Consider the following 21809-nt stretch of genomic DNA (forward strand, 5'->3'; position numbering starts at 1 on the left):
CATTTTGTATTTCCTGTTTACCTTCTTGCCAGCACCGACATTTGACCTTGATTTGGTTAAAGACGGGGGTGGGGGGTGGGGCCTGGCCTGCCTTGGCCATATTCCAAAAACACATCCAAGAGAAGCTGTGTGTCTTAGACTCGTGTCTCTCTATGGACACGTCACTTTCAGCAAGACACCCCTGGATCTTTAAGCACAAAACAGAACCTAAGTTGTTTAAAGTCCCAGGACTTTGCATTTCAGGGTTTTCACATCATTCTGTTAGTGGAGCCTTAGAAACTCAGCACGAAGGGACCTTCCAGACACATCCTTAAAGCTCTGCCCCGAGGTCATGTCTGTCTCCACCTGCCTCCTGCAGTGACGGGAACCCTTTCTCCCTGGCTCCCAGCAGGCGGTTTCCTTGGTAACTTTAACTTAGTGGTTTCCAGTGACCTCTCAGGACTTACAGGTTCCTTCTCAGGTCTTTCCTTTGGGAGGTCCTGAGGCTTGTCTTCAGAAACACTTAATAGCACAAAATCCTTCATTTTGAGCAGAAAAGGTCGCAGCTTTACTGCTTTCATCCTGATAGTAGGGCAAAATGTCCTAAGCATTTTCTAGCTTTTTGCAGACAAGAGTCATCAGAAAACTGCTAACTGTTTAATTGCTCTAGTGCAAAGGCCGCAGGGGTGAGATCAGGGAGAACTGAGCTATAGTTCTGGCTTTGACACAACTAACCGTGGCCTCAGTTTCTCCATGAGCAATGTGGGGAATTATTAGACCACATGAATTTTAAGGGACCATGCAGCTCCTCACACCTGCCACTCTGTGTTCCCTGGCCACCCATCTGACGGGGGAAGGACCACTCCCTGTCTGTAGTCACTTGAATCCCCCCAGCCCAGAATCAGCCTGAAGAAGATAAAGCACTTACTTCCCTGCAGGCTGCATTTCTGGTTCCTGTGTCTGGCAGACAGATGGTGGCAGACGTGTAAGGCCAATTTCGGTAACTGTTGTTTAACTGAAACTTTTAATTCATCTGCATTTGTGTGAAGAAAATAGAAAATTGCATACCACACGCACACACGCGCGTGCACACACACACATACAAAGTGCATGGAAAATCAGATGACTAATTTAGGCCCTCTGCCCTTCTGATCCATTTTCATGCAAATGTTCCAGCGTAACTAGGTGTAATTATTAACACCATTGACAGTCACTTACCAGCATTGTTAACACTCTGTTCATTTTGTGACTTGAATGTAATTATTTATTTATTTTTTTAAACAGCGCGTTATCCCGCCATCCAGGGTTCCCTTAACTGAGCGGTCTTGGTCAGAACACTGTGTTTTCATTCATTCTTGCGCACAGTCCCAGTGGCTGAGCTCTGCCAGCCTGGCTTGGGAGGTGTCCTGTCTTTGAGAGGTTCTTTGGGGGTCACCTCAGCTGCAGTGGATGCTGACAGCCTCAGCCCTTGCTCAGCTGAGCCCTGGAGGCAGAGGAGAACAGTGGGTCTGAGGCTTCAGTCTGGAACAAGTTTCCTGAAGGAGGCTTCTGTGGACATTCAGCCCCAAGTGCATTAAAGTATGCGTCATTTGTCTTAGCTACTCAACTCGCTAAGTGTATTTCTTATATTAAAGGTTGTTCATAACGTAAAACAAACTTGCATGTGGAAATGGTAGCTCTTGCATTTTGCCAACTCTTTTTCCTTAAGCATTAATCATATTTGCGGATGTGCAAAAGAGAAAACAAAAGGCACCTATAACCCTAACCCGTCTGGGTTAGCCACTGTTAGAACCTGGCCTTCCTATTTTTCTCTTCTACAAAACGGATGGTTAAATAATTAGTGTTGGATCTTTTTTTTCTTTTTTAACTTTTTAGAGATAGGGTCTTGCTCTGTTGCCCAGGCTGGAGTGCAGTGGTGTGATCATAGCTCACTGCAGCCTCAAACTCCTAGGCTCAAGCAGTTCCTCCCGTCTCAGTCTCCCAAGTAGCTGGGACTACAGATGCGGCGTTGCACCCAGCTCTATTTTTGAATTGAATATTTTAATATTGAGGCAGGCTTATAAAACCAACAAGAAGGCTCTGAGCCTCAGAGTCCAAGCAATAGGCACAATGGTTTGCACGTAATGTATAGTTGGATCAGAAAGACTGAGTGAGGAGATTGTGTGTAAATAATGGGACAAGGGGAGAAGAGGTAAAGCCCCGTCCTGCACCCCTCCAGCCGTGCTGAGTGTCTTTGCTCGTACCTTCCAGGTGTGCTGTGTGCGAGGCGCCCGCCATGGTGATGGCTGTGCACAGTCAGACCATTCAGATCCCACCGTGCCCCTCTGGGTGGTCATCGCTGTGGATTGGCTACTCCTTTGTGATGGTAGGTGTTTGGGAAAATGCCATATTTCTGTGGAAGAGTGACCATTAATGTCCCGTTATCTCCTCTGTCCAGCGCAATGACCTCTGAGTTCTCTGGATCACGCTGCTTAGGTGTCTCCTCCCTCCTCTTACTGCCCCTTCCAAAGCATGCCCAGGAGCCTGGCCTGCTCTGCTTGGGGACAGCGGGGTCTCCAGCACCAGCCAGAGCCCTCCTCTGCTCTGAGCGTGGGCAGCTGGCACGAGCGTCCTCCTGGGATGCAGGCCTGGACCACGCTCCCCTACAGCTGCCCCCTCAGGTGCTCTCTGCCCCAGTACTGGTGACATGAGCAGCTGCTCTAGAGTCAGGGACTCTCCCAGGGAGAAGAGGAAGTGAGTCTGCATGTGGGGAAGTGTGCATTTTACTAAACACACACAAACTGGAAAGCAAGAGCTTGAGTTAGGGAGAAAACCCCTAAGAACTGGCTGGCAGCAGCCCTCCAGGCAGATCTTCCTGGGCTCATGCCTGGGGCCCCTCACAGGGGGTGAGGATGGCTCTCCTATCACCCAGCTGCCCCAGCTGTTAGACCCCCCCCAGAGGTTCCCTTGCCCCCAGAAGCCAATTAAAACAAGAAGCAAGGTACCTCTTTGAGTCCCTTGTTGTAGCTTATTTTGTTCTTTTGCCTCAGTTGAAAGTGTTGATACAAGCCCTGAACTTGTAAGGTCAGTGTTATCCTGGAATGTGCCATATCCCAGTAAATGACACTATACAAACATCTTCCTTATTGTCATTGTAAGGCCCAGTCCCACCTTCATACCCCCAGGGGTGCCCAACTTGTACTTTTGACCCACAAATGCACATTAACCTTAGTATTTGATTAACAGGGAAAGGGGCTTCTTAACTTTTTTCTTCTGCTGTAAATAATCCCAAGTGTAGAAAAATTGTCAGGAAAGCAATTTTTTTTTGTTTTTTTTGAGACAGAGTCTCGCTCTGTTGCCCGGGCTAGAGTGAGTGCCGTGGCGTCAGCCTAGCTCACAGCAACCTCAAACTCCTGGGCTTAAGCGATCCTACTGCCTCAGCCTCCCGAGCAGCTGGGACTACAGGCATACACCACCATGCCTGGCTAATTTTTTCTATATATTTTTAGCTGTTCAGATCATTTCTTTCTATTTTTAGTAGAGATGGGGTCTCGCTCCTGCTCAGGCTGGTCTCAAACTCCTGATCTCTAGCGATCCTCCCGCCTTGGCCTCCCTGAGTGCTAGGATTACAGGCGTGAGCCACCGCGCCTGCCCAGGAAAGCAATTTTTAAAACATTTGTGTATCTATTCAAGTTTGATCATATGGTTTGCCGGATTGGTTTTATTGCAGTTAGACTCTTACACATCCAAAGAGTTTACAACAACAGCAACACCAAATTAACAGGTTGTTCCAAAAATTCTAAATGATGCATTGTAACTGCTTTATCAAGAGAGCCAAAAGTTGGAAATGCCGTATAGGGAAATCAAGACACCAACAATGACATGCGCATGCAATTTTCTTTAAAAGGTAGATTGGATTTCTGACTTCATCATCCTAAGGAACACGAAATGGCATCTCTGTATGTCAGAGAAAGCCCACTGATCCAGGGGTAAAGCAGCACAGGGCAGCTATCTGTCACCAGCACTGTCTCTTGTCCTGGTGTCATGTGAAGATCTGAAACAGTGGTTGGCACAGTTCCTTCAAATCAAGAGCAAATAAAATAATGATGTTCTAGAGAACAGTGTTACCTGGTGCTGCTTCTGAGTCATCGGGGAGGGGCTCTAGTCTGGAGGTCTGGAGAGCCCAGTTCTGGCCCCAGTCGCGCCTTGAGACTGCGTGGTCATGGTGAGACCCCAGAATGTAGCAGGGTCCTCTTACCCTCATCCAGGAATCCACGGAGCTAGACTTGTCCCTTGCAGCTCTAAAATTCCAGAGTTCACATTTCTCATACCTGAAATAGAGTCCTGGGGATGTTTGGGTGTGTCTTCCTCAAGGTTGCCGGCCATTCATCCCAAGGTCTTGGTTTCTGAGTACAGGTAGGTCCTACTCGAACCTGCTAGACGAAAATGCAACTTAATAAACAGTTTCAACGCTAGTCATTCTTTTTTCTCTTGTTTAATTTTTTTCTACCTTTAGCGAAAAAATGATTATTCTTTACTTTAGAATAGGATAATAGAACAGCATCTAATTTAGCAAATATAGGATTTTGTTTATGACGTCTGATTTCAGCTTGGTTGGTTCCAACATTATTTGTACCTTTTGGCTATTGGCTCATTCCCTAAATTAGAATAAGTTCTAGTGTTTCAATAATAATACATAGTGAGGACAGCATTTCTTTAAATCCTGATAAAGCTGGACTGGCCTTTTTTTTTGGGAGGAGCTGCCGGCTGATCTCTGTGCCGTGCTGAGTACCGCAGTGTCCCGGCGGTGCAGGGACTGCCTTGCCGGCCGTCACGGGGTTTGGGCACAGAGTGTGTTCCAGAGTGACCGCATGAGGCCAGAGCATGTGGCTTTCCCAAGGGAATCCCCTGGCTCCTTCCCGGGAACAACAAATCTCTCTGCTGGCCTTTGGGGAGGGAGTCTGTGACTCACAGCTCACATTTGTTCCGCAGCACACCAGCGCCGGTGCCGAAGGTTCTGGCCAAGCCCTCGCGTCCCCGGGGTCCTGTCTGGAAGAGTTCAGAAGTGCACCATTCATCGAGTGCCATGGCCGTGGGACTTGCAATTACTATGCAAATGCTTACAGCTTCTGGCTTGCCACTATAGAGAGAAGTGATATGTTCAAGTAAGTCAGGAAGTCGCCCTTCTGCGGACCCCGCCTCTCTGTGACTTTTCCTTGTGATCATCCGTGACCATAACGCCTTCCCTTGCAGAGCCTCCAAGGTGGTCATAAAACGATCATTAGGAACGCTTCTTCCACGTGTAGTAATGAATATTTGATTCTGTTCTACACGGGCAGACAACCGAGACGATGTTCAAACCAGACCTTAGGTGATAGGCTTAATTCTTCTATTTACTAGAGAACCGTGAAAGAAAAAAGGTCAGTTTCCATTTCTCTAGGTGAACGTACTGAAATGGAATTAAAGCAACTGAAATCTTCAAACAGGGCACGTTTACAATTTTGTCTATTTAACAATCTAGGGAGAGGGAAGTGAGCAGCATTTGCTTTAAGAGCCTTTATGATGCCGAACGTAGTGTACATGTTGTGTAAGTTCTGAGTGACTTCACAAGAGACATTTTGTTAAGACCTGTGTAAATAAAAATTAATTGCAGGACAAATGCAGCTGAAATTGAGGGAGGACGTTTCCTTCCCTTTCCATTACCAAAATTTCACCTTTAAAACAACTGTTCCGAGAGGCTGTGAGCCTTGTTGGAGCTGCTCAGGAGCCCGGCCCAGCCCCGATGGACAGCGCAGGGATGAATGCTGCAGCCTCGCTGAGTGCCCGCCCGCCCCGCGGGAGCCCGTGCCGGAGGCTGATGGGGCAGGAACACTCGCGTACTGTTCATTCCCAAGATAAACGCTTCTCACCCCTGGAGAGAAGTCTTTCTGTCTCCACCTTTTGGGAGAGAAATATATGGAACTCTGCTACAGTCCTGTCTCTTTCCAGCTTAGATCATAAGACTCAAAACAACATACTAGCTCCTTGTAGTTCTTTACCCATCAAAAAAGTATCTCATGCCTAGTTGGTGGCTTATACTAGCTTTTTAGGCAACTGGAAACTTGACGTCACTGCTGCAGGTAGAATTGAACTGTTAACTGCTGAAATGAGCACACTTTGTTCATGTTTCAGCCGCTGGAGCTTCCCATTATAGGGTTCATAGGTAATAATGGAATTTTTTTTAAACCAGCAGCCTGATACAATACTCTAAAATGTCTTCTCAAACAAAATTAGGTAAGATCTCATTAATTCAAATAATTAATTTTGGGGGCACTAGAATTTGTAAGTTGCTAAAAAAAAGCAGCCTCAATTTTAGGACAAAGTGCTCACATATATGGCTACTTTTATTTTAACAGAATTTTATTAGTGCCCGTTTTAGTTCAGATTTCACCTTTGCAACAACCCAAATAGTGTAGAATTTCTAGGAGGAAGAAGCGTTTGGGACCCTGAGTGTCTTCCCCTCTCTTTGGCCTCAAATCTGACCATCGGCATATAAATCCCTCAGGAGTCGTAAAAGAATGTTGAGGTCTGGTTAGTTATTCCAGATTTGTTGCTCATCACATCATTTGACAAGTATTGAATGAACACTTGCTACGTGTGTAATGTGTTGCCGAGAAGCATAGTATCTTCTTCTTACCCTGGAGGAGTTTATGATCTAGTTAAGGGGGGAAGGAAAGAAGTTAAATTACGGTACACAGAGGCAGGGTGGCACAGTGGGGAGTGGTTCAGACTTTGGAGCCAAACCCCTATGGGGTGAGCTCAGCCCTGCCCAACAGGCTGTGTGCACTGGGGCAGGTCGTTGACCTCGGGTGCCGGGGGCTGGGAATGCAGACAGTAACCCACAGTGCATGGGGAGCCACGTGGGCATCGCCCTAAGCAGGTCCCCGCCCAGAGTAAGGCTGGTGATGGCCACTGGTCGTGACCAGGGTGGGGCCTGATGCCAGAGGCCGGTGCCCACCTGGTGCCTTCGGGACTTCTGAGCAGGGCTGGAGGGCTGAGGGCGGATGTGCTGGGAGATGATGGCCGACAGTCTGTCTCTGCGTTGCATTTTAGGAAGCCCACGCCGTCCACCTTGAAGGCAGGGGAGCTGCGCACGCACGTCAGCCGCTGCCAAGTCTGTATGAGAAGAACATAATGGAGCCTGACTCCCAGCTAACGTCAACATGGTGCTACTCTTCTTCTTCTTCTTTTTAACAGCAACGAACCCTAGAAATATATCCTGTGTACCTCACTGTCCAATATGAAACCATAAAGTGCCTTATAGGAATTTGCGTAACTAACACCCCCTGCTTCATTGGCCTCTACTTGCTGAAGGAGGAAAAAAAAAAAAAAAGACATGGATAAGCTTTCAATAGTGGCATACCAAACGGCACTTTTGATGTAATAAAATATAAATATGTTCTGCAATCCGGTGCACTGAGGCGTGAAGTGAGAACTCCATTGAGAAACCAAAGGGTGCTAGGAGGGGTGTGGCGCCTCCCACACTGTCTGCCCATTTTCATTCTTGTATTATAATTAATTTTTCACCCCCAGAGATAAATGTTTGTTTATATCATTGTCTAGCTATTTCAAAATTCAGGTCCCTTGGTCTGTACAAATAGTAGTAATGTAAAAACAGTTTTTTGAACCTCCAAATGGAATTGCGGACTCAGTAGACTATCTTCCACCCCCAAATATGTCTCTCTGCTCTGCGTGGTCCTCTGCAGCTGCTTTGGCAAAAGTCACAACTTTCCTGTGGAATAAAGATGGTCCAAAGGTAGTCAGAAATTAAATATATATATATATATTAGTAATTTATATAGATGTCAGCAATTAGGCAGATCAAGGTTTAGTTTAATTTCCACTGTTAAAATAAAGCTTACATAGTTTTTTTTTCCTTTAAAAGACTGTACTGTCCTTTAACATAGGCTTTTAAACACTAGGATGTTGAATGTGAAACGTTAGTTTTCATTGTTCACTTCTAAACCAAAAATTATGTATTGCCAAAACCAAACCCAGGTTCATGAATATGGTGTCTATTATACTGAAACATGTACTTTGAGCTTATTGTTTTTATTCTGTATTAAATATTTTCAGGGTTTTAAACACTAATCACAAACTGAATGACTTGACTTCAAAACAACCACCTTAAAGGCCTTCATGTCATTAGTATTCCTCATTCTACATCCTGACTTGAAAAACAGCTCTGTTGAATCAAAATGTCAGTATTTTTACACATAAGCACATTCAGGCCACTTCCTTGGTTTCTCATGAGCTGTGTTCACAGACTGCAGCAGGGGAACGGATGGATGCCAGGAGGGCAGATTTGGACCACTGTGCCTGAAATGACATTTCCCTATAGGTCTCCAAAACGTTTTTAAGACTACTAAGGCCTTTTATGTAATTTCTTTAAATGTGTATTTCTTAAGAATTCAAATTTGTAATAAAACTATTTGTATAAAAATTAAGCTTTTATTAATTTGTTGCTACTATTGCCACAGAAGCTTTAAAAGAAAAGTTACTGCATAAGCCACTAATAAATGCGTAAGCTTTGCGTACCTTAGATCATTTTTATTTTGCACTTCTTCCAAATGAGTCACAGACTGGGGGTGATTTGCAGTGATGACCACAAAGAACAAAGATTGGTCTTCTCCCTCTCTTCCTTATTCACCACCTCCTTCGGGCCCTGCTTTGTTTCTTCCACCTGGCTCTCCAGACAGCCACCATCCATTCCTCCATCCAGCATTCATCGTGCATATGCGGAGGGCTGCTCACTTCCCGGGGGTACCAGTTAGGTACAAGATAAACAGAGCTGAATCACACACACACCTCTCCATGAAACGTGAATCCACTGCACAGATTATAGCTATGCAGCAGACAGGACTGAGCAGGGGGTTGGATCCCAAGTATTACTTGAAGTAGCAAAAAGAGATGGCAGATTTCTTTTTCCCTAATGATTTCAGTTTCAGTTTAAAGTTGATCAAGATACAGTCCACAAAAGATGAGTGTGTTACTGAGCACTCCAGAAAAAAACCATAAATACTGTCATGTTCTTGGTTAACTCACCCAACAGGGCTGTGAACACTCACACAGTGCTTGCTCAATGCAGGGACATCAGTCAAGGTCTAGTTTCAACCACCTTCCCACTTTTGACAAAAGATGAAAAGAGTTCTTTTGCTTTCCTTAATGTCTAGAATAGTTGAGAAGAAAACTAAAATCATTAGGCTTATTTTCTGCTGAAGTTACTGAGAGAGATTAAATCCCTCTGTACAGTAGCCATTTTAAAGCATCTTATTTTTATGTATGAAACTGATTTATCATTTATTATTATTATATACAATTTGCTATACCTAGGGAAGTGCAAAGAAGATATGACACCTTGAATCCCAACATTCAGATCCTGTGCATTTTTTAATCTGTTATCCTGACAGCAGTTTTTATGTTTCTTTTAACTGTTACTGCAAAATTAACTTATTTGAATGGATAGTTCTATGAATTGTAACATATGTGTAAGTTCATGTAACCATAACCAAATCAGCACATGAAACAGTTACATCACCCCAAAAATCTGCTTCATGTTCTCACTATGTAGAAACATTCTCATGCATCCCCAATCTGGTCGTCACCCACTGAACTCTTTCCATCTCTACAGATTGTCTATTCAAGAATGGAATAATAGGGTGTGTGATCTTTTGAGACTGTTTTCTTTCACTCAGCATAATACACTTGACGTTCATCCAAGCTGCTGTGTGTAGCAATAGTTTATTCCACTTTATTGCTGAGTGACATGATGTTTTATAGACATATCATACTTCACTTATCTATTCACCTTTTGAAGAACATTTTGGGGTTGTTTCTAGTTTTGGGTGAGTGCAAAGAGAGAATGATCATTCATGTTCAAGGTTTCATGTGAACATAAGTTTTCACCTGTTTAGGGTAAATGCCCAGGACCACAATTACCTCGTGGTGCTGTGAACATGCACATGCATGTATTTGTTTGTGTTCCTGTTTTCAATTATTTTGGATATATACCTAGGCATAGAATTGCTGAGTCTATGTTTAATTTTTTGAAGAACTGCCAAACTGTTGTCTATAGAGTATGAACCATTTTATATTCCTGCCAGCAACGTACGAGGGTTCCAGTTTTTCCACATATTTGCCAACATTTGTGATTTTCCAATTTTTGATTATAAGCATCTTAGTGGTATCTCGTGGTTTTGATTTGCATTTTCCTAATCATTAATGCTGTTGGGCATCTTTTCATGTGCTTGTGGGCTGTTTGTATATCCTTGGAAAAATGCATATTCAAGTTCTTTGCCAATTTTGCATTAGGTTGCTTGTCTCTTTGTTTACTTGTAAGCATTGTTTATATATTTTGAATACTATACCCTTATCAGATATATGATTTTCAGACATATTCTCCTATTCTGTAGGCTTTTATATCCTTAATAATTGCTTAATGCACAAAAGTTTTTTATTTCTCCATTGACTAATCGTGAATGCCTTAGTCAAAAATCAGTTGCCCTTGGATATGGGTCCTGTGATCTGTTTAATTTTTTAAAATGATGTGTGAGGTTTAGAGTAGAGTTCACTATTTTGCATATAGGTATCCAATTCTTGAGACACTTAATGAAAAAGGCTTTCATTTCCACATTGAATTGAATTTGCATCTTTGTCTAAATTAATTGACCATACTTTGTCTGTGGGTCTACTTGCAGGCTCTATCCTGTTTCAGTGATCTACGTGACTATGCGTTCACCAATACTACACACTTTTGATTAATTTAGCTTTAAGTCTTAAAAGCAGTTAGTGTTATTCCTCCTACTCTGTGCTTCTTTTCAAAACTGTTTTAGCTATTTTAACTTTTTTGTTTTTAATATACATTTGAGATTCAGCTTGTCTAAATTTACAAATCTTCTTGGGACTTTGGAATTACATTAAATCATCCATCAGTTTGGGAAGAATTGTCATCTTTACTGACTCTTACATTCTATGAACAGGGTATGTCTTTTATTTATGTAAGTCTTTTTTCTTCCTCATCATTTTGTAATTTTCAGTACACAGATGCTATACATGTTTTATTAGATTTATATTTATTTATTTCTAGAGCCATTGTAAATGGCATTATCTTTTAAATTTTGATGTCTAATTGTACATGCCATATCTATAGAAATGGCTGATATTTTTGTACGTTGACTTGGGATTGTGTGACTTTGCTAAATTCACTGTATAGTTCTAGGAAGATGTTTTTGTAGTTTTGTTAGGATTTTCTATGTAGACAATCATGTTATCTGTAAATAGAGACATTTCTATTAATTTCTTCCTTTCCATATTCCACACCACTCCTCGCCCCCTGCTTTTTTTTTTCTTTCCTTTTTGCACTGGCCAGGACTTCCAGTATAGTGTTGAATTGGAGTGCTAAGTGTGGGCATTCTTCCTTCATCCTTGATCTTAAGAAAAAAGCATTTAGTCTTTCATCATTAAGTATGATGTTAACTACAGGTTTTTGGGTTTTTTTAATAGATGGCTTTATCCCCGTGTGTGTTTATCATGGGTGCATGTTGAATTTTATCAAATGCCTTTTCTTCATCAACTGATATGATTATGTGTCTTTTCTTTACACTGTTAATATGGTGGATTGATAATCAAAGATTGGACTGGTCTTATATTTCTGGGATAAAGCCCACTTGGTCATGGTGCATTATTCTTTTTATATTCTGAGCATTCTATTTGCCAATATTTTGTTGAGGATTTTTGTTCCTATGTTAGTGAGGAAAGTTGTTTTTAGCTTTCTTTTCTTGTATCGTCTTCATCTGGTTTTCATATGGAATAAAGCCATTTGCAAAAAAAAATTATCTGGGAAATGTTCCCACCTCTTCTACTTTTTTGGAAAGATTATGTAGAATTGATGTTATTTCTTCTTTAAATGATTGCAGAATTTCTCAATAAAACTATCTGGAGCTGCAAATTTCTTTTTTGAAAGGCTTTTAACTATAAATGTAATTTTTAAATAGTTGTGGGACTATTCAGGTTATCCATTTCATCTTGGAGGAATTTGATAATTATTTCAGGGACATACTAAGTTGTTGAATTTGTGTGTGTAGAGTTGTCCTTAGTATTCCCCTATTATCTTTATGTCTGTAATGCCTCTAGTGATATCCTTTATTTCTTCCCTTATATTGAAAATTTGCATTTTCTGTCTTTTCTTTGTCAAATTCATTAGATGTTTGTCAATATTGTTGATCTTTTCAAAGATCCAGCTTCTGCTTTCATTGATTTTTTTCTACTGTTTTTCTGGTTTCAATTTGATTTTTTGCTCTTGTCTTTATTATTTCCTTTCAAGCTCTTATTTTGTGTTTGTTTATTTCTTTTCCTAGTTCCTTAAGGTGGAGGCTTAGATGATTAATTTGAGACGTTTTTCTTTTATTTATAAGCATTTGATGCTATAAACTTCCCTCTAAGCATTGATTTACCTACATTTCATCAATTTTGTAATGCTATATTTCTGTTTACATTCAGTTCAAGATAATTTCTAATTCTCTTGAGACTGCCTTTGATCTATGGTTTATTTGGAAATGTGTTGTTGAATTTCTAAGTGTTTGTAGATTTTCCTATTATACTTCTGTTTTTGATATCTTGTTTCTTTTCATTATGATCATAGAACAGACTATATATGATTTCAATAATCTTATATTTGTTAAGATTTCTTTTGTCTTTCATGCTGAATGTTCTGTGTACAATTGAAAAGAATATGTATTCTACCAGAGTTAGATAGATTGTTCTATAAATGTCAATTAGAATCTACTTGGTTGATGATATTGTTCAGTTCTTTTATATCCTTGTAGTTTTCTATTAGTTCTATCATTTACTGGGAGATGAATGTTGAAGTTTCCAATATTAGTCATGGATTTTTAAATTTCTTCCTTCAGTTGGAACAGTTTTTGCTTTATCTATTGTTAATCTCTGTTATTAGACAGATGCACACATTTAGTAATATTACATCTTCCTAATGAGTTGACCCTTTTATCACTATGCCATGTGCCTCTTTATGTGTGATCAATATTTTTGGCTCTACTTTGTCTGATATTAACATAGCCACTCCATCTTTCTTTGGATTAGTGTTTGCTTGGTATGCTTTTTCTGTTCTTTTACTTTTATACTATATATATATCACTATATTTGAAGTGAGATTCGTATAGACAACATGTAGTTGGGTCATGTTTTTTAAATCCATTTTGACAACCTTTGTATTTTCATTGGTTGTGTTTAGACTGTGTTTATGTTTAATGCAATTATTGGTATGTTTGGATTTAGGTCTAGCTTTTTATTATGTTTTCTATTTCTTACCTCTGATTTTTATTTCTCCTTCCCTGCCCCCTTATGTTGTTATTTAAAAATTTTCTAGGGTGCTATTTTAACTTACTGTTTGTGTTGTTTAGTATACTGGCATATTTTTAAAACTCAAAATATCTGGGTCTATTTTATTTACCCAGATATTTCCCATTTCTATTTTTCTTCCTTTATTCCTGGTGTTCCAAGTTTTCTTCTCATATCATTTCCCTTATGTCTAAAGAACTTCTTTTACCAACTCCTTTAGAGTAAGTCTGCTGGCAATAAGTTCATTTATTTTTCTTCACTTGAGAATGTCTTTACTTCACTTTTCCTGAAAGATTTTCTTTCACTACACACAGAATTCTGACAGTTCTTTTCTTTCAGCAATTCAAATCTGTTGTTTACTTCCTTTCCTTCTGGCCTCCATTGTATCTAGTAATAAACCCTCAGTCATTTAAATCATTGTGCCCCTATAGCAATGTGTTGTTCTCTAGCTACTTTTAGGATTTCTCATTGTCTTTAATTTGCAGACAATTAATCATGACATGTCTGCGTGTAGATTAGGTTCCCTGAGCTTTTTGAATCTGTAGTTTTGTGTCTTTCCTCTGTGGAAAACGTTGATATTCTGGGGTCATGGCAGGCCATCGACTGGGTTAGGTTCCAGGCTGCAAGCTCCAGTTCACCCATGGGCTGTGGTTGCAAAGTCAGGTCAGTATTTGGGGTGCTCTTCAGATCTGTCCTGTGGGTGGGCTACCTAGTGGCTGGCTGGGTGTGGGCAGTGAGGTCAGTTCTCAATCTTTGGTAGGCTGTTTAGAATCAGATTTATGAATGCACAGATCAAAGATGAGTCTGATTCATAAACAATTTTATGGGGTCTCCTTCTGGAGCTCCACCATCCTCATGATCATCCTGTTACTTTCCAGTTTCCTAACATTCCTCCTTTTGATCCTTTGTCCATAAAACTGGGTCTTTCCTTACCTTACGCTACACATACTTCCTGCAGCTGCAGCCACATCTTGGCTAAATAGCAGGAGGACTGGACAAAAAAACATATGGTAAACTTCCCACTGGTTTGGGGGGTACATCGAAATCTGGTTTTCTTCCCCAATCTGTCTGCTACTGTTTACTGTCACAGACTTCTAATAGCTGCTCCATGTACTCAGTGGGAGAGACAAGCTGGTGTATGCTTCTCAACCTCCCCTGGAACTGGTACCAACCACAACAGCAGTTTAGAAGCATGAAGAATACTAATTTTGATAGTTATAATATAATGAGGATATACAAATGGTTAAATTTTGCTCATTTTAAAAATCTTTCCACTCTTTTCTAAAGCTGGAATGCACTGCAAGGCACTGATTCAGTTACCTATTATGCAAGGGGTTTTCTATTTTCACAGCTATATGCTGGCTCTCCCCATGCTCTTTTTCATTCTAGCTAACTGTACTTTAAATAACATACATTGGTCTGTGCTCATTTCGGGAACCATCCCTTTCACAGCAGCCTCTCAAATCCTAGGGCTTAGAAGCTCAGCCGTTCACCCTCATAATCTGTATCTGATTCCAGGGGTCACTCCATTGTACTCATGAAATTAGACAAACCTGAGTGCAGACTCCGATTTTGCCACTTATAAACTTGTGACCTTAGGCAAAGTATAAAACCTCTCAGAGATCTGCATAAATTAGGTCATTTTTACTTGTAATTCTTCTAAATCAGAATCATAGACTGGGAGGAATTTACAGAAAGAGGAAAACCCTACTTGGCCACACTCACCCATCCATGGTTTCACTCATTCTCTACTTCCTTCCATCTGTTCCTTCCATCCACTTATCATCCCTGTCATCATTCATCCATCTCTGCAGCCCCACTCTGTATGCTTATAAATCCCCAGGGTCTAGATGAGGTACATGATAGAAGGAAATGAATAACATTCAGCCCTTAAGAAGTGTCCTGTAAAAAATATACATCTCATTGCGCAAGAAACTTGCAATTCCTCAGGTATATTAAGTGAGGTTATAGAACTGAAAAAAATAGTTATGCAACAGATGGGGTTGAGGCTGAGGGTTGGATCACCAGTGGAACCACAACGGTTGCCTACTTCAGCACGCCGCCTTCAGATGAAAGGAGAGAGGAAACCAAACGGGAAATGTGAGTGACAGCCAGACCATGTTCTTCCCGCATCTGGCCCAGGTGAGGCCCAGGTTGCGATGCCTCAGGAGACTGTCTCCCAGTGGATCGTTTCCTTTACACATTTGTCTAAATCGTGTTGAGAGCAACCTTATTTCTACTTGAGTGACAGATATTCCCTAGACTTAATTCCCACAATGCAAAAAGCATTTACTTTTATCAGACCTAAGATGATCTCTCTGCAACATGAAAAGGTGTCTCCTAGAGTAACTTTTATGAGTTTGGGCTTTTGTTAAGATCACACTTTTCATAATTCACATCTTCAACCTGTGTTATTCCATACTTGGTGTTATAAGTAGCTCCTGATCTGCATCCTTTTGAGCATTTTAGTTATGCTTGTCTGACTCCACTATGTCTCCCCCCGTTGGTTTGACAAAAGAAAATTACACAGAACATGGAGGTCAGCAATCAATGTAACGTTGACTAAACATCTCCTTTCACAAGGCATTCTCCTGACTCCCTGGGAGGACACAAGGTAGTAAAGCCCGTCCTCCCTTACAGGTTCACGATCATTGCAACGGTTGAGGTACATACATGGAAAGCATTTAATAATTAGGGCCCTGAAGGATGGACTTTGCAGTGAACTTCAACATCTCAAGTCCTCTTCCTCTGCCACATCCAAACCACCCCTGAATCATGCCGGAGAAGTGAGAATCTTTTAAAGACATCAGGACAAAAATATTTCACAAGCCTAATTGGAAACTTGAGGAAAACAAATTTCCTTGTCTATGCTCCATTGTTCATGACGCTGCTTAAATCATCTTTCTGCTTCCAAGGCCCTTCCCAGCTCTGAAATGACACAGACAACAGCCCATTGTGCCATTTAAAGGCCCGGTATGAATTCACCTGGTCACCCAGCTAAGCCAGCTCTTCTCAGATTATTCTGACTGCAAAACCTTTTCCTCTGGGGTCCATCACGGCCGCCCCTCCCTCTGCGTTCTCCTTCCACGTCCTCCCAGCAGACACGTGGCCTCAGCCTGGCGGGATGAGGGAGGGCATCCTGGGCAGGGGAGGCGTGCCGGCCACTGGCTCAGCCCCTGCTCCTCCTTGCACTCCAGGGCGATCATCACCTTAACATTCGCGCTGCAAGTCGCAAATGGAGCCCGGGAATAGGGAAACCGAACTGCCAGCGAAGATCTGTGGATGAGTTTGCTTTAGGAGCTCTGTGAAGGGTGAACAAGCCTTGTCTCCAGGTAACGGGCAGCGGGGGTGGGGGGATGTCGCCTGACCCGCTGCGTGCGCGCTGGTCGCGGTCACCCGGACCTCCCCGACCGCCTGGGCGCGCGCCCTGTCCCCGCGCACACCTGCCGGAGGCGCTGGCGCCCCCCTCCCCTGCGCTGCCGGGGCCGGGGACAGGTTGACTCCGGCGGCTCTGAATCACCGCGTAGGGGGCGTTTCCTCTCATTACCGCCCTCTGTGTACTTCCTGAGCAGCGCGGACTGCGGGGCGCTGCCGCCGCGGAGCCGCCCGAAATAGCCGCGCGGGCCCGCGCGCATCTGGCCTCCGCCTCCCGCCTCGTGCGCAGCGAGCCGGGCTGAGTCACCGGCGCTGAGTCATTGCGCCGAGATCAGGAAATGCCTTTTTTAGACTTCCAGTTTTTAGAGGAGCCGCAGGTGACTTCTTCTACTCAGTTTTGCGTTTTGTCGTCCGTTTCCCCGTGGGCCAGTTCCTGCTTCACATTTTCCCACGTGATTTTCTTGACACGCTGCTTGGGGCAAGTTTCGCACAAAATGTACCTCGGCACTCTGCCTTAGGGCATATTCATTTTTATCATGCAAATTAGAAAACTCTGCAGACTGTTTTTGAAGCAGTCTTTGCTACACTTGGGTGAAACAGAATGTATTAACACATCAGTAGACGGCTGGAAATCTATGAGAAGTTTCCAGGAAAAACTGCAGGTGGCGCCCTGGCCCTCTGATCGCAATGTCCCACCTCAGTAGAGAGGTTTAGGTAAAATTTGCGGCGCATTGTCCTTTTCTGTTGTGTGTACCAGGTTACCCTGAAGCAGGTCAGTAAGTGCTAATTAGGATCTATGGCCAGGTCCACGAATTTTTTTTTTTAAATGTACCTGTGTTGGAAAAAAAGAAGTGGATGAAGAATTGTTTAGAATATACTAAATGAACTCTTTCACCAGTGTTTGTAAATATGAATTATAGTAGTAAAAGTACAATGAGAACATCCATTTTTAAAGAATTGCAAATGGACATCGTAGGTTGCACGGTATGCATCTGTAGGTTGTTGAATAGTTTCCTTATAAACGAGCCTTCCATGGTACTTAAGGAATCCCTGTCTCTAACGCCCTGTTTGTTCCTTTCACCCTGTCATTGCTAACAGCTATTTCCATGCATTGGTCAAGTACAGGAATTGCTGGGGGCCTCCCTGTGTTGCCTAGAGCTGCGGTCACCCCCGACTGCATCCGGTCAGTGGTCGGTGCCTGTTAGGAAACAGGCGCTCATCACCGCCTGAGCCCCGTACCACACCACCCCCCACACACCACACCCCCGGTTCATGGAAAAATTGTCTTCCATGAAACTGGCCCCTGGTGCTCAAAAGGTTGGGGACCCCTGGCCTAGAGGATAAGTGTCCTTTGGAATCCTTAAGCAAAGTTGTGAATTTGGTGAGGAGGAGAGTTGCGTCTGGAGGCATATGGTGGCTGAGTCCTCAGAGGATGTCTCCCTGGCTTTGCTGGTGCAACAGACGTTGGCTGGGAGAGACTTTTCCCGCTGTCCAAGCCAGTAACCAGAGCCCCAACAGGATGAAAAAGACGCATGCAGTGCCCCCAATTCTGAAGAGAGCTGCCAATAGATGGGGGCAGAGCCAGCTCCCTGACCCACACTGCCCAGCCCCCAGCCCGCACCCCCTCCAGGGAGGAAGAAAGAGTGGGGGAAGCTGAGGTGTCAGCCTGCAGGGGGTGCTGTGCTTTTCCCTCTTCTTGGAGTGGAGACCACGCTTGCCAAGTCCCCGTCTCCACACCAGGGGACCGCAGGGATGTCTCAGACTTTGTGGGTGTCTTCTAAGCGAGGCATCCCAAGCCTGGCTGGGATTCTGCTCACACACCCCACCTGATGGTGCAGAGTTGGGGGAGGGCAGGGTGGGCTTGGGGTGGGGGAGGCAGCAGAAGACACCACACACCCGCAGCATTGTGCAGCCTGGGGCTGTGGGCTCTCTCTGCGGGCTTATTGGGTGGGGGTAGGAGACAGCTGGGCTTGAGCTCTCCTCCTAGTAGAGGGTCTCCTCAGGGGAGAGGGACCCCAGATATGAGACCCTGCGAGGCATGCTTTGGGGGCAGGGGCTGGAGCAGGAATGGGAAGAGGATAAGGCAGAGTCGGCTCTGCAAGGTGGAGGACCTCACTACAGGGAGTTACTGAAAGCCTGTCCACAGACCCCTGCGGAGAGCCGGGGCTGCAGAGGGCTCAGGGTAGATGCAGGGACAGCCTTCACTTCTACCACTTCCACGGGCTCAACTGTGCAAAGGCTGTTGCCCCATCTCCCTCATCCTGCCAGGTCCCCAGCCTGGGAGGAGCCAGGGCCAGATGCCCAGAAAGACCATGCTTGCTTTAAAACCCCCACACAGAGGCTCTTGTTTGCTCGCGTATGTGTTGGTTTTTTGGTTTTGCACGCCGTGGACACCTTTGGCAGTCCAGTGACACCTATGGAACTCTTCTTAGGAAAAAAATGTTTACTTAAAAAAACCATTAAGTATATACATGGTATTTATAAAGAAAACTACTATATTGAAATGTACTTATCAAAATATTTTAAAAAATTTCAATATACTAACATATGTACTTCTTTATTAATACATTAAATAATATGATATAAAGGGGAGATACTTTCATTTCAAAGTACTGACGAGCCTGAATGATATTTCACAATATCTGAAATTATTATGATATAATGTGATAATGTCTGCTTTTGTGTTGGTGACAGTCACAGATACTGCTAATACTACAGTGGTTTGAGGCCTTTAGTCATAATTGAAAGACATGCTACATTTCAGAAGGTTAGTAAGAATAAACATGTGCTTCCCGCCCCATCTAAGTACATGCACACTGGATTCCATGGAGCTGGTTCTGAGGTCATTGCAGGAAAGGGTGGGCACCCCGCAGTGGGCAGGGGAGCAGGGGGCATTAGACTGGCAGAAGAGCGCTTTTATCTGGACAAGAATGGACTTTCTCTAGTTACTAAAAGGAACTGAAAGTTCAAGTATTTGCCCAAGTTTCTGGTAAGGGCACAGTCTGCAGTGATCAGAGGAGACTGAAACGTCTCGAGCACATTCTCTACCGAGTTCACATTGAACTGTTAAATTTCTATTTCAATGTATTCAACAGCAGTGCACAGGCTTTGAAACTAAAATGCCTGGGTTTGAATTCTGCATGAACGTGGACAATGATTTACATACTCTGGATTCAGTTTCCTCACTGCAGACCTTTGTAGGGTGTGGATAAATTAGTTGATCTACGTAATGTGCTCAGAGCAGAATGTGATGTGTGGTAGGATGTGGCACTGGGGGAGTGTGACTCAGCAGACACCCACAGCTCCTTCCCCCATGCCTCCCTCAACTCCAGTAGCATCTGTGGGGTTAAAGAAGAATCAAAGTGATCCCTACAACTTCCCAGCAAATTTGTTCGTTCATTTCCCATCATGTAGGCCTCGCTAGCTTACTGCTATAAATAGAAGCCTGCATATGCCGCTCACGTCCTTGTTGCTATGTGACCCCCAATGGCTCACATGACATAATGCCCGGGGAAGCCAACCTCAGTCACTACAGAATAACTTCCTAAATAGGCCAGCAGGTGATATTAGTGTCCTAATAAGTTCTGTAGATTAAGTCATACCTTATCAGGTGGTATTCTGGGAGCTTTGGGTGACACAATTCAAACATAGGCAGCCCAGCAACAGTCTGTTCTAATGATCACTACCCAGAGGCCCTGACTTAGAAATGTTGCATCCTCTGAATATCCATCTTTGTAACATAAGATTTAAGGGACAATGACAAGAAAGCCCTCATGGCCTTCCAGTTTCCCCTGTTGTTTTAGATGAGTTATACTTAAGAAAATTCCTCTTCAAATACTAAGATTTCTCAGCTTGCTGGTCTGTTTCTAAGGTATTTATGCAAGAGCATGGTAATTGTAAAAGCCAAATACAGAACGCTTACTTTGTGATTCTTGTTTTACTTTAGTAATTAATAAAAGATCCTTTTGTCCCATGTTTGTATTTCCCCCTGTCCTTCTCAAATGGGACAGTTCTGTTTAATTGAACACAATTGTAGAGGAAAAGGAGTTTATTACTTTAAAAGAATTCAAAATTAAGATATTTCAAATAACCAGTTTTTCCATCATATTGAAACTCATTTTCAAAGTAATGTCTATTCTTACACATCTCCCACGTGAAAAGTACACCTTGTGACACATCCCAGAGTGTCCCAGAGTGTCTGCACCACAGACCATGAAGTGAACATGAAGAAAAGACTGTTTCTGATGCTTCGTACTCCCTTTCTGACTGTGTCGACCATTTGATTTTGGCAATGGACTCTATCATCAAGTCAAGCATGAGAGCGGGTATCTGTATCAGGCAGCTTGGCTGAGTGACAAACCAACCCAAACATGGAGTAAACCAACTTACTTGCTGACAGTTCTGTAAGTGTATGTAGACAGTTTGAGCTGGGCTCCCCAGTGGCTCCACATGGTTTTGACCAGGCTCATTCAAGCTGCATCAGCTGATGGTCACATGCCTCACTTATGTCTGGTGTTGGCTGGGGAGACGGAGGCATGTGTCTCTCATCACCGTACAGCCTAGCTGGTTCCCGTGGGATGGTCACAGAGTTCCCAAGAGTGGAAACATAAAGAAGCCTCAGTGCACAAGCACTTCTTCAGCCACTGCTGAATCACACTTGCTGATGTTCCCTTGGCCAAGCCCAGGTTCAGGGCCTGGAACAATAGACTCTGCCTCTTGATGGGGCAACGATGGCTACAAAGATGCATCAAAAGGGGTGTGAATATGACAATGGAAAGAATTATGGCTCATTTTGATATCTGCCATAGTATCCTTACATAATATAATGTTAAAGATTGATCATATATTCCTAACAGAGAAATAGGATCATATAATCCTATTTCACAGTAGTACTGACATTTTAGATACTTGTTTAACTTTCTAGACATAAAATGGAATTCCAATTCCCAAGAGTTTTTTTTCCCATATTTAAAATTCTTTTCTTGGCTAATTTTTTCCTCCAGTCTCCCGTCTCCTTCACTAATAGGTTATTGACGCTGTTCTTTCAAAAATACAAGGACAAAGAAATAAAGCAGTCTCCT

The 21809-nt window shown here is 43.1% G+C and overlaps 1 protein-coding gene across 1 annotated transcript in view; it reads left to right on the forward strand.

The window, feature by feature from the left end:
• Positions 1-8539, forward strand: part of COL4A1 (collagen type IV alpha 1 chain) — a 147366-nt gene extending 138827 nt beyond the window's left edge. The window contains exons 50-52 of the mRNA XM_045567351.1: positions 2230-2344; positions 4951-5123; positions 7051-8539. Of these exons, the coding sequence (XP_045423307.1) occupies positions 2230-2344; positions 4951-5123; positions 7051-7132 (370 nt within the window). The 3' untranslated portion in view covers positions 7133-8539. The remainder of the gene's footprint in view (positions 1-2229; positions 2345-4950; positions 5124-7050) is intronic.
• The last annotated feature ends 13270 nt before the right edge of the window (positions 8540-21809 follow it).

Source organism: Lemur catta, chromosome 13, assembly GCF_020740605.2.
Source record: "Lemur catta isolate mLemCat1 chromosome 13, mLemCat1.pri, whole genome shotgun sequence".
NCBI lineage: Eukaryota > Metazoa > Chordata > Mammalia > Primates > Lemuridae > Lemur > Lemur catta.